The 13377-nt window shown below is 57.4% G+C and overlaps 1 protein-coding gene across 1 annotated transcript in view; it reads left to right on the top strand.

Annotated features, from left to right (window-relative positions):
• Window positions 1–4218: 4218 nt before the first annotated feature.
• The window catches only part of LCAT (lecithin-cholesterol acyltransferase), a 10930-nt gene continuing 1771 nt past the window's right edge, over window positions 4219–13377 (top strand). The window contains exons 1-5 of the mRNA XM_026048583.1: window positions 4219–4452; window positions 8296–8452; window positions 11136–11251; window positions 11607–11702; window positions 12021–12245. Coding sequence (XP_025904368.1) covers window positions 4305–4452; window positions 8296–8452; window positions 11136–11251; window positions 11607–11702; window positions 12021–12245 — 742 coding nt within the window. The 5' untranslated portion in view covers window positions 4219–4304. The remainder of the gene's footprint in view (window positions 4453–8295; window positions 8453–11135; window positions 11252–11606; window positions 11703–12020; window positions 12246–13377) is intronic.

The raw sequence follows: 13377 nt of genomic DNA, 5'->3' as shown, positions 1-13377 counted from the left end.
GTATTAACACAACAACCCTACCCTCACCTTTGGAAGGCTTGCTCCAGTGCTTCTGCCGCTCCTCCATCTCTCATACAGTCCAGAAGAGAAGCCTAGGGCTGAGCCAGGCTTGTACTGCTGATAGCGTCTGTGGTGTCCAGAGCCAGCACTTCCTCTTCTCTGCCACTTTTCCCGCAGTTTTGAAGCCTCCACCACCATGCGGTATCCGTCATGTCCTTAGGGCAAGACTCTGTGGTGGGAAACAGAGGATATTTGGATGTTACCTGTTGACGTAGCAGGAAAGGGAGGAAATGAGGCTGTGCTCCTAAAGGAGGGCTGCTCCGTAGGAAGGGGTGTGGAGAAGACTGGAGAGAACCGTGATCTCAGCACGCAGCTGGCAGGCAGAGGCAGGGACACCGCTGCTTTGGGATGCAGAAGCCAGACAGCTCCAGGACGACTATGAGGATCCTCCTGTACCCAGCCAGGCTGCTTTGACCGAGTGCAGAGGCTGCTAAGTTTGGAGAGAGGAAAGTCTGAGAGCTGTTTCTGAACCAGAGGCAGGGAGAGGGGGCCTTGGCTGAAATCTGCATGCAACAAATACAGCACTGACAGCTTATGGATGCCCCAGTCTGCACCCCAGCACCAAGCCCTGAACCCACCTAGGTCTGTGCTGAGAGACAGTGGACTTTGTGATGTGGTTTTGGGGCTGTGCTGCCCCTCCTGAAGAAGAGCTGCTGCCAGCCCCACTGCTGGCACCCCAACTCCCAGGAAACAGCACTGCAGCCCCTCCAAGGGAACCTTCACAGTAGAGACACCATCACGCAACATCTGTGTTGCGTGATGGTCCTGACCCATTGTGGGGCTGGGGGACTCAAGAGCATGGAAAGCACAGAGATTCTCGGGGGTCACCATGAGGCCCTTCAGTTTTAGGTAATATTTTAAACTTGTCTCAACTCTTCAGGAGACCTGGGCCTTTGGAGTAGGCTGCTTCCTTTACCTTAGTGGCCTCCAGTGACAGCAGTGTGAACTCACCCTGGACAACAGCCTTAAAAGAGGGCTCGTGGCAGAAGGTATCTTACAAGTTTCCTGAGGGAAAGATCTTCAGGGCCCAGCACATGAAGGGGACACTAACCAAGCGAGCGGTCTTCCATTTAATCATTATTGTGGCAGTAAGTGAGGACTGTGAAGAGCTGACAGCGCCCAGCTACACTGGCTCAGGCACCTGCAGAGCTTGTGGCTGTGGAGGCGTTTTGTTTGCAGATTGATTTCTTCTTTTCATTCCTTGTCTATTAAATAAGAACAAAATCTGGGAGTATAAAATGAGCAGGTGATTCAGGTGGTGGGCAGAGCCCTGCTGTGTGGAGGCCTCTTCCCCCCCCACCCCTCCCCTCATCCCTGTCCCATGCGATGGTGAATTCAGGCCTTGGGAAGGTCAGGGGGCCTGGGTAATGCAGACCTCCCTGCCCAGGACCTCCCCAGCAGCATCCCACATAGCCCCATGGAGACCCTCACACATGTTTATGTAGATGTTGTGTTTTAAACTGTTAGGTACATATTGAATTACACTTGACATACTAGACAGTTAAGTCCTTGCTTGTCTAACTGCTCCAGCTTGCACCCATCTTGATGCAGCTCCGGCACAGAGCAGGCTGGGTGCCAGCCAAGGAGCTCAGTCCAACACACATCCCACCCCCAGTTTGGGCCCGTAGGTGAAGTCAACTGTGAGGAACTCAAAGGAAGCCTCCTTCTTATTTCCCTGCTCCAAAGACGAGAGCTGCGCTAGGCGTTGATGCAGAGCAGGTTCAAGCAAGCAGCTGGATCAGCCTCTAGGTACCACTCAAACAGAACTGCGATCACGGGATAGGGCAGCACCAGTTTCCTTCAGACTCTGCTGCTGGGCACAATCCTGGGCTCCTGGCAGAGCCTTTCCAGGTCCCCCACACCAGAGGCGCTTGGCTATGGTGCCTGAAGGGCGGGGGTTTTGCCAGTTGATGGGGGGTGGCAGAAACAACCAGATACCAAGGGGAAGAACACTTGTGTTGACTATTAATATCAAATAATACAGCAATGAAATGATACACTTAATAAAACAATAAGCTTACTATGCACCCAGTTGTAACTACGGACAAAATGAGGAAGGTAATGCACTTAACCATTACTATACAAGAAAGTGAATAGTGATTAAGGACACATCACCAATTGCCTAAATACGTTACCATCATCCAGATCCACAGTCGCTGGGGCACCCCTGCTGCAGGAGGATTTGGAGCCTTCCCGGCCATTGGGATGGCTTACGCAGTGCATTCACCCCCAAGTGAGGTCTCCAAAGTCACTGTAAGAGGGTACAGCTTCTATAAAACCACTTCAGCAAAACTTGCATCTTCTTTGTTAGCCATAGTATCTGGTATGTCCTACTTTCCTTATCATCTGGCACCAGGACCTGGCCAGAGCCCCAGCTTCGGGTGGGAAAGCGCCCTTCAAGGTCAAAACGCTGGCCTGAGAGCCTACAAGAGTTACAGTGTGATGAATTGGCAGAAGCAATTACAGGCAAGTTCAGTGCACTCTGCAAAGCAGAGCCGTGTTCAGCTGTCAGGCAGCCCCGACTTGGCCCTGTGATTCAGGCCCGGGCAGTTCAGCGGGACGGGCGTTCGCTTCACCAGCTGCCTGGGTGCTGGGCTCACTTCCCAGTGCCCTGGGTGCTTTGCCCTGCAGAGATTTCTCCTCACAGTGCCCCTGTGCTGGGCACAGCCACGACCGAAGCAGCTGTGGCCCCTTCGCCCAGGATGCTGATGACACAGAGGTCCTTGCCTCGACACCGGTTCCTACAGGACCTAGTCCCAGCTCCTACACGCGCATGGTGTTGGGGGTGCCCAGAGCAGGGTGCTCCACACAACATCGGTCCGAGCAGTCCTGTTCCGACCCACCAAGGCTCTTCCTTTCGCCACGCGTGGGTCAAAACCCTCCCTTCTGGGGCTCCCTCTCAGCCGCCCTTCCCTCACACCTGCCACGAGCCCAGGCAGGTGCCCTGGGGGCGAGGGCAGGAGCCCCCTCAGCCTCTCCCAGGGGCACCGGGACCCCGGGGCCCAAGCACGACCGCACAACGGGGCACCCCAGGGCCAGCAAGCAGCTCCTCTGCAGTCAAGGCCAAGGTCCCTGGCACTAGCAGCTCCCCAGGGCACAGCCAAGCACCCTGCCGCCAGCCTGGCCCCCTGCCCTAGGGAAGAGACCCCTTGGATGACACCCCAGCCCCCCGCTGCTGCTGCTGCCGTGGGGCCACCCCACAGCTGCCATCAGCGCCCAGGGGGCCTACGGGCCCGCCGGGCTGTGAAGCGCCCTCCCCGTCGCAAGGGGCGGAACATGGGGCCGGACATCCCCGCAGCGCCGCGGTGCCGCAGGCCGCCCCTGCGCGCCGGGCCGGGGGTCGGCAGCGCTGTGGGGCTCTGTGCGCCAGGCCGGGGCTGCAAGGCGGCCCCACGACGCTGGGAGCAGGGCCCTCTCGGGGCGCCTCGTCCTGCCCCGCGGGGGCCGCTCGGGCAGCCACAGCGGCTCCAGCACCGCGCGCTCTGCCCGCCAGCGCCTGCCCGCTGCTCCCGGGCTGCCCCTGCCTTGGCCCCGCAGGCTGCCCCTGTGCGCCCTTCTGCGGTGCCCCAGGACCGTGCAGAGCGGGAGGTCCCCCGGGCGGCCGGCTCCTGCCAGCCTGTACCTGGCAGCATGGAGAGCACAGCCCGTGGCTGGGAAGGCATTAGGGCTCAGCCAGCGCTAGGGTGGGGGTCTGCGCAGCGGGGCTGGTGCCCGTGCACGTGCTGGAGCCGCTGCCTGCTACTGCCCTGTGCCAGGCACTGCCCCAGGTTGTCCCAGCTGTGATGGGAACCTCCAAGGCTCGAGGGCCACCTGGTCACGCGTGCAGTGCCGATCACTCTTAGCCTCTCCACCTGCCACCCTGTTAGGGATGTGGAGAGGGGCTGTGTTTGCAAATGCAGGAAGCCAGCACCCCTCAGCACACCGTGCAAAGGGAAGCGCACCGGGGGCACGATGCCAGCGCGCAGCTGAACGTCACCCAAGGCAACCCCTGGGTGCGAAATCTGCCTGCCTGCCCTGGCCTGCAGCCGCGGGCCAGGGTGCCGAGTGCCCACAGGCACAGCCAGGCTCTGTGTTCTGGGAATTATGGCCAGGCCTTTGACCCTCCCCTTTCCTCCTCCCCACCACGGCCAGCCCCTTGCGGCTCTGCCCTCCCCTGCAATCTGTGTGTGCCTCTGGCCGGACCTGCGTAAAACATAAAAGGCCGTTTGCTTGGAGACAGCGAGAGGATCCTGTCCAAGTTTGCCATGGGAAGTACAGGCTTTGGGGCTGCGCTGCTGATTCTGTTGCTGCTCCTGCAGCCCACGTCCCAGTTCTGGCTCTTCAACGTGCTCTTTCCACCCACCTCTACCCCAGAAGCACCCCCGACCAACAGCACACCACCCGTGGTACTCGGTAAGGTGACGCCTGCCGGCCCGCAACCTGCCAGCTCTGGCAGCACGCACGAGCGCCGCGGGCACCCAGGGCCCTGCTTGCTGGGGTGCAACGCAGCCCAAGGCCTGGGCGCCCCGCACACGGGAACTGCTCTGTGCAGCTGTTGGCTGCGGCGAGAGGCTGCAGCCCGCTTGGCAGCCTCTGTCTATCTGATCGTGCTGGCGGAGCTACCTCGGTGCAGGAGCACAGGGCTCCTGGACCCCAGCCGTCCGCAGGGGCCTGCCATACCTGGCCACAGCTCCCTGGGTGTGGGGGGCAGGCTGGGTGCCCCAGAAAGCGAGGGGGGCTCCGGAATGCCAGAGATCTCGGACTCGCTCCATTGCGGCTGGGGGTGCGAGGAAGAGATGGTGCTGGGAGAGGGCCAGGGGCTAAAGGAGACCCCAGAGATGTGGTGCCCACTTTTGCTGCTGCCAGTCCGGTGGGCTTTTGTCCCCTACCACTCACTGCTCTCCATGTCTGTCCCAAATCCCCATGGTTTTTTGTTGCTGCGTGATTCCTCCTGCCCTGCTGAGCGGCATCCATCTCATCTTAGATCAAATGTCCTCCCTGCCTGGGGAAGAGCATAAGGGAGCGCAAACCAGCAGGCAGCTTCTCCTGCTAGCTGAGGTATGCAGACAGGCAAAAGAAGAGGCTTGGGGGACCGCCTTGCTGAGATGCAGATGTCATTGGCAGCCACGAAGCTGCTATCTCTGTCCTGAACTCCAGCCAGGGCTGCTTGCAAGTAACTGGTAGCTGCTGCACAGCTGAGACCGACCTTCCTTTGCGCCCTGTGCCATCACTGAGGGCTTGACACGAGGTTTTGTCATGGAATCTATTCTGAGCAGAGGCTTCTTCTGCTTTTTCTTTTTCTTGAATCCAACCAAATGAATTTCCCTTTTCAAAAAGAGAAGAGGAAAGCAGAACTTCCTGACCTAGAGCCCTGGACTCACTTCCCCATGAGCAGAGCCCTGCTTTGGAGCAGGGAGCAGCCTACCCAGAGCACCACAGCCTGGCACGTGGCTGGCATGGGTGAGCCGTGGCGCGCCAGGCTGTTGTTCAGTGCTTGGGGCGGGGGTATTAAGGCGCACAGCTCGGTGTTGGTATCAGGAGCCTGAGCGGCCCGGTAAAGGCGCTGCGTAGTGCCATACCAGGAGCACAAATGGAGGCCTTGTGAGGAGCAGGCACTGCTGTGGTGCAGGTAGCCTTGTGCCTCTTCTCCGGATGGTCTGTAGCCATAAAGGTTTCTCCAGGGCCGCTCTGCACAGTGAGGCAGCACGGCCCGTCCCCAGAGGGGCTGAGCCACCAGCAGCCGCTCTGCCGGGCCCCGGGCCCCACGGCAGCCCCAGCTGCAGCTCCCGCCCCCCAGGCCAGGTCCCCGTCGCTTGAAGCACCGCTGAGCTCCTCTCCCAGGGGAGGCCATGTGCACGGCACGGCGCTGCGGGCTCTGCCCCATGCCCCATGCTGGGGCTTGGGCTGCTCCCGCTGCCGCTGCCGGGAGAGCAGGAGCAGCCGGGCGGGATGGGGCCGCACGCCCTGGGCGCCTGTCAACAGCCACGTAGCCCATCCCCCCCGCAGGCATCCTAACCCCCAGTGCCCTTGGGACCGACGATAACCCCTTTGCTCCAACAGGAGCTCCCTTAATAATTACCTAATGTCCTTTTTAAGGTGAGGCAGAGCTCAGGGCTATGCACGCTGCGGGTGTGGGGGCCTGGTGCCCACAGAACCTGCTCCCACGCACTGGAAGCTGACGGCAGCCGCAGCAATGCAGCAAGGCCGCAGGACGGCTGCCCCTGTGCCAGGGCACCTCCGAGTCCCTCCCTGGCACCTCTGAAAGCTGTTGGGCCTCTGCCGTGGCCGTGCGGCACTCGGGATGACTGCCCGAAACTCCTCGGGGCTCTTCTCTCGCTCCCGGGGCAGATCCAGTGGCCACATTGCCCACTCCTCTGCCTGTGCCTGGTCCACTGGGGCATGGGGAGGATATTCTGACCTGTGCTCTGTGAAATGATGTCCTTGCCCCCACCAGGTGGTCTGAAGGTAGGATTATGCCCTTCCAGGGGGAAGCTGCCATAGAAACCAGGCAACAGGTGAACAAGGCAACCACGATATCCCATTCCCATTTCACGTGGGACAAGGCTTGCAGAGGCTGTGGCTGTGCTCTGCACGCTTTGGCTGGGCCACAGTGAGTGAGGTGCGGCTGGAGCATCCACCAGAGTGTCTCCATACCCCTCTGTGCCTGGCATCCCTGGAAACCTGCTCCCATCGGCGCCCAGGCACAGTGACACCTGAGCCTAGCAGGGGCTGGGGGAAATGTCTGTCTTTCATATAGGGCACGTCCTTGTCAGGTCAAAGGCAGCCTCACCTGCAGCTCAATCCCTACTTCCAGGGAGTATGGTTTCCATCCAGCTGTGCTTACTGGGTCTAACAGTCCCAGCACAGCCCTTCTCCAGGCTGCAGGCCAGTTCCGGGCAGACATCCTACACGGATGTTTGGCCACCATCCTGTTGCCACTGGCACTGAACGGTTTGTTTTCTCCTTGGGAGAAGCCACGTGAAGGACTGCATCTCCCAAGGACCGGTCAGACGTTCCAGCTGTGCCACGGGGCTCTCCCAGCCCCATGCTCTCTCAGTGCTGCCAAGCACGGGCAGGGCAGCAGAGCTCATCCTCCACACTGGTGATGTGCTCACCTTCTCTAGCATAGGGGAGGACTGTGCTTGGGACGGCTTTTAAGACATATGCCATTGCCTGGGACTAGTCCTCACAACTGGGTGCACCACTCGGGCTGTAGGGTGCATCAGCACCAGCACTCCCACCCTCTCACACTTGGCAGCCCGGCAGTCCCTTCAGCTCCTGTCCTTGCGCAGCCCTTTTGGGTCAGCACTGACATCGGGAGCCGCAGCTGCCGTAGAGCGCAGGAAGCAAATGGGGGGCCATGCTGTCCTTGCAGAGCATGTCCCCCCAGGGCACAGATGTGTCCCAGTGCGTGGTGGCTTCCCCACAGCCTGGACGAGAAAGGGAGCTGGGGCTGTGGAGCTAAACAGGCTGTCGTGTTGCTACATCAGTGAAGGGAAAGAAGGTCACGTGCAGCAGGCCGTGAACTTGTTTAAAACAGTTTGGTGTTTACTGTAAGTGATATTTGCACTGAATTTCCCCAGGGTGCTGCCTAGAGTCGAACCATTTTAGGGAGACCTTGTTCAGCCTCTGTGGAGGGTTTAAAGTTCAGAAACACAGTGCGTGGGCCATGGGCGTCAACACTGGGACAACTTTCTCCTCGGACGCTTCCTTCTCTACGCAGCCCCAAGCTGGTCTGCTACTGCAGAGCAAAATGCCTGGGGTGACACTTGGTGCGGCGCCAACCAGTGCCAGGTGACGTGGCAGGACTGGATCTGAGCAGCACTGATGGCTTCCTGCAAGCTGCGGGGAGGAGAAGAGCGTGGGAAGGCATCCAGGCATTGAGCCATTGGGGGAGGGCGCCTGTTCTTGGGGTTGTTCCCTGATGGTCCAGTCTGTAGCGTGTTGGGGAAATGCAGTTACATGGGTCCATGACAATGTGTTTTTAGCATCCTGACACTGCTTCCATGCTCACCCTGCACCTCAGCACTGAGCAACCCTCACGCAAACTCTGCACTGGGAGGTCAGGGGGTGGGCAGGGGCTGTTCTCTATGAATGCTTTTCCAGTCGCATCAAACAGCAAGTTCCGCAAGGCAGCCCTGGCTGGTGAGACTGTGGGAAGTGCTGGGCGCTCTGACCACTGCCTGGCCACGCTGGCCCTGGAGAGCCAGTGAGATGAGATCTAACTACCTCTGTCTCCCTCTCTGGTGCTTCCAGTGCCCGGGTGCCTTGGGAACCAGCTGGAAGCCAAGCTGGACAAGCCAGATGTGGTGAACTGGATGTGCTACCGCAAAACTGAGGACTATTTCACCATCTGGCTCAACCTCAACACGTTCCTGCCAGTGGGAGTAGACTGCTGGATCGATAACACCAGGTACCATTCACCCCTAGCCGGGGAGCTCCCCAGGGAAATGACCTACCAGGGATCTCCCTCCCCTCTCCTCCCCACTTGGCCCTGGCCCAGCTCACACAGAAAGCCACCGAGTATCCACCTGCCTGCGCGTGCTAGCACGGATACCTGGCTCCAGCTTCCACGGAGAAGCATTATCCAAATGCCCCCTTCCTATTTCCCCACCATGCCCTTGTGTCATCCAGACTATCCTTAGCACATGCTAGAGATGCTGCCACCCTGTCTAGGACAGCAGAGTGACAGAGACACCATAGCGCATCACTGCATCAAAGTTTCCTGTCCTGACCCCCAGTGCTTGGCACTCAGAGATCACAATTCATGTGCTCAAGCCTAGGATGAGACAGAGAGTTTCTGGAAGAGCCTAATCAAAAAGGGCAAGAAGGAGGACGCCGGCAACTACAGGCCAGTCATCTGGACAAGGGATGGAACAGCTCAGCCTGGCTGTTGTCTCCAAGCGCATGGGGGACAAGAAGGTGCTCAGGAATAGTTAGCATGGATTCACCAAGGGGAAATCATGCTTGACTAACCTGATAGACTTCTGTGATGGAGTGACTGGCTGGGTAGACGAGGGGAGAGCGATGGATGTTGTCTATCTGGACTCGAGCCAGGCTTTTGACACCGTCCCTCACAGCATCCTCCTGGGCAGGCTCCAGAGGTGTGGGATACATGAGTAAACGGTGAGGTGGATTGAGAACTGGCCGCATAGCAGAGCTTAGAGGATGATACACAGTGATACTGAGTCCAGTTGGAGACCTGTAGTTAGCGGTGTCCCCCACAGGTCGGTCCTCGGTCCGGTCCTGTTCAACTTATTCATTAACGACCTGGATGAAGGGCTGGAGTGCTCCCTCAGCAAGTTTGCTGATGATACCAAACTGGGAGGAGAAGCTGATAGCCCTGAGGGCTGTGCTGCCATCCAGAGGGACCTGGACAGACTGGATGACTGGGCGGTTAAAAACCTCATGAAGTTCAACAAGGACAAGTGCAGGGTCCTTCACTTGGGGAGGAATAACCCCAGACACTAGTACAGATTAGGGGTTGACCTGCTGGAGAGCAGCCCCGCAGAGAGGGACCTCCGTGTCGTGGTGGATGACAAGATGACCATGAGGCAGCAGTGCCCTGGTGGCCAAGAAGGCCAACGGGATCCTGGGGTGCATTAAGAAGAGCGTCTCCAGCAGGTCGAGGGAGGTGATCGTCCCCCTACACACAGCCCTGGTGAGGCCACATCTGGAGACTGTGTCCATTTCTGGGCTCCCCAGTACAAGAGGGATGTGGAGCTGCTGGAGAGAGTCCAGCGCAGGGCTACGAGGATGATCAGGGGCCTGGAACATCTGCCCTTGAGCAAAGGCTGAGAGAGCTGGGCCTGTTCAGCCTGGAGAAGAGAAGGCTGAGGGGAGACCTGATCGGTGTCTATAAATACCTCAAGGGCGGCAGTGAGAAGGAGCGGGCGGCCTCTTTTCGGTGGTGGCCACTGATAGGACTAGAGGGAATGGCCACAAGCGGAAGCACCAAAGTTCCACAGGAACTTAAGGAAACACTTCTTGACAGTGAGGGTGTCAGAGCCCTGGCACAGGCTGCCCAGAGAGGCTGTGGAGTCTCCTTCTCTGGAGATCTCCCAAACCTGCTTGGACGCAGCCTGTGCCACGTGCTCTAGGTGACCCTGCGTGTGCAGACGGGTTGGACTAGGTGACCTCTGGAGGTCCCTTCCAACCTTAACCATTCTGTGATTCTAATCACTGAGAAAGAGGATCTGAATGACAGAAACATAACATGATAGAGACTGTTCAAAGCTGGTCAGGGGAAACTCATGCATTTCCCCAGGACAGACATGATTTTTCCTTATGCCCTGATGCTGACCCATGGAGAAGAGTCCCCAGCTCTGAGACTAACCACTGCCCTGGAAGCCCTTCGTGTGGCACCCCTTCCCACCAGCTTCACAGGCAAGTTCTCTGGGTGTCTATTTGCAATAACTTTGCCAAGGGTTTCAGAAGGTGTCCAGCGCAGAGCAACCTCCAGGCCCTGTCTGCATGTTGTGGACAAGTCCTAGCAAGCAGCACAGCACCCAGCTGTGTAAGGGGCACGCAGTTGCGACAGCCAGCAAAAAAAAAAAAGGCACAAAGAAGAGCTGTCCCAGCAAGGTGCCTGGGATCTCTCCTGGGAGATGCTGCAGGAGCAGGCAGATGTGCTAGCAGGACAAGCCTGTGCCCTGGAGACGTCCCTCGTGGGGGATGTCCCAGCGAGGACATCATCTACCAGAGCCACATGCCCTCTGCCCTGGGAAGTCAGGATCTGTGCGCTGCAAAGCAGGGATCCCGTCCGGTCCTCATCCATCTTGCCTCATGAGTTGTGGGGCCATCCACATCCCCACGCACCAACGCCACTGCAGCAGGGGCTAATCTCAGCCTAGGTCTGCTGAGCTGCACCGTGAATTCAATCTCTTCACTCAGAAGATAAAGACTCTTTGTATAAAGAGTCCCACACAGGGAGCACATGGAGGTGCTAGCCCAGCAGATATCTGCAATCCAGGTCTGTGCTCTCCTATTTCCACGAGGCTGGGAAGCGAGCCCCTGGCTCCCAGCTGCCACCCAGTGCCCTCCCCCTGTGCCCTGTGCAGTTGTCCCTCCAGTTACTGTCTGTCCTTTCCTTGCAGGGTGGTGTATAACCGAACCTCTCGGAAAATGTCCAATGCCCCCGGGGTGCACATCCGTGTGCCTGGCTTTGGCAAGACCTATTCTGTGGAATACCTGGATCAGAGCAAACTGGCAGGTGAGAGAGCGGCACGGTTCAGGGCTCCAGCGTGCTCAGTGCTCTTAGCCCTGCAGGGGAATATGGGGCCCTACGAGGTTCATCACAGCCTGGTTCTGCAGATCTGGCCGGAGCTCGGTCCACCTGGGAATGAGGGAGACACATCCTTCCTGTCCCAGGCCCTCTCAGTGCTTGCAGGCCCTCACCCTGTCCTTGACCCATGGCACAGCCCCGCCAGGACACATGGAGTTGCTACCTCCAGAAGGAATGATCAAGCTGTGGTGCTTTCCAGAGGGAATTCTGAACAGGATCAGGGTGGGAAACAGATTACAGGTGAAGACCACCGATCTAATTCCATTTTGTTCTGTGTCTTTAGGTTACCTGCACACACTGGTGCAGAACCTGGTGAACAACGGCTACGTGAGGGACCAGACAGTGCGGGCAGCTCCCTATGACTGGAGAGTCGGGCCTCGTAAGTGCAGGGCCGGGCCAGCTAACACATGCGTGGAGGGAGGCAGGAGGGCCACTCCGAGCATGATGCCTGGGGCTGGTGTCACGCCAATATATTAATTAAGAACAGTGGGGTGATATAGAGATAGGCTGGACAAGGATAGGAGTCTGTGGCCTAGACCACTATGCCATTAGTGATGCTTTGGTGTGAATATGCCTAGTGGCACTTCTCCTCGCATCTGTATTCATGTTTCTCTCTAGTTTGGGCTCCTAGGATCAGTCCATGAGCCCTATGGCCATGAGTGAGGTGGCCAAGAGCTGATGCCCCTCTTGTCTGCAGATGAGCAACCTGAATTCTTCCAGAACCTCAAGGCACTGATAGAAGAAATGCACGACGCATACCAGCGACGTGTCTTCCTCATCGCACACAGCATGGGCAACCTGCACGTCCTCTACTTCCTCATGCAGCAGACTCAAGTCTGGAAAGATCAGTACATTGCGGGGTTTATCTCTTTGGGTGCCCCTTGGGGAGGAGCTGTCAAGCCCTTGCGTGTCCTGGCCTCTGGTGAGTGATTTCCTTTGTGCAACGACCTCTGTGGGGTTGTTATTTTTCTGTCCTGCAGAAATGGGGGGCTGGACCAAGATCAGTGGAGCAGGGGCAGCACACTGGTAGAAGAGCTAAGGGACAGCACTGCCAAGCACTCTGGAGGACGCACTCCTGCTCTGGGCTTTGGTCAGGCATGTGCATCCCTTTGCACCATGGAAAAACAGCAGCGAAGAAAGGACCACTGAGATTCTTGTCACGACCTTATGAGCAGGAAAGTGACCACAGGGCCCTTCTTGGGACTTTCTTTGAGCTCCACAATTGTGTTTGATGGGTTTGTGTGCCTTTGGCCAAGCTGATACAGAAATGGAGGGTGCACAAAGAAATTGCTGTTCAAATGGCTGTAGTTCAACTGCCCCTTTTCTCTGCCTTAGCTCTCACCGCACACTGTTCTCATGGCACCATAGCCCACAGCACACCCTGGGCCACGACCAGAGGTCATGAACATCTGCTCATGAGTATCTGCTGGTGTAGGGTCACACCTCCAAATCAGAAACACCCGTCTGAGGCCAGAAAGTGCCTCAGCCCCAAATCCTGAGTGAGGGTAAGAGCCTGGGGCTGGCTCCCTGCTTCTTGCTGCCTTCCCCAGGCACCTGCTCCGTTTCTGTCAGGGCAGGGCACTGAGCTACCTGGGCCATTTCTTCAACCTCCTATAGCTCTTCTGCAGCAGAAGACATGAAGGTCATCTATAAGGGGGCACTCTAAGATATGAAGGATTTCTTCATATCTTAGATATGAAGGATTTCTTCATGTCTTAGAGTCCATCCCCCACAGGCTCTTCTGTCTTCAGGTCTAAAACTCCATTCACTCCTTTCCTCTTTAGTCTCTTTTCGGTTTGAAAAGCTGCAATCCAAAAAGTCTAATGTGATAGTCCGGATACCTAGAAGCCTTGAGATAAGCCTCCAAATGCATGGGATTGATTTAAAATCACGTGCTTCAAGAAAAGGAGATTTTTCCTTTTAACATCTGCCCCCTTGCATCACTCTCAATCATCTGCTGATAGTCTTCTCCTTTGGCATAGGGCCAGAAATACTTTGCAAAGTAACTTTTTTTTTTTTTTTTTTTTTTTTTTTTTTTTTTTTTTTTTTTTTTT

Source organism: Nothoprocta perdicaria, unplaced genomic scaffold (genome assembly GCF_003342845.1).
Source record: "Nothoprocta perdicaria isolate Ctin4 unplaced genomic scaffold, notPer1 scaffold_553, whole genome shotgun sequence".
NCBI lineage: Eukaryota > Metazoa > Chordata > Aves > Tinamiformes > Tinamidae > Nothoprocta > Nothoprocta perdicaria.
The sequence above is the reverse complement of the archived record's forward strand: the minus strand, read 5'-3'. Positions and strand labels throughout refer to the sequence as shown.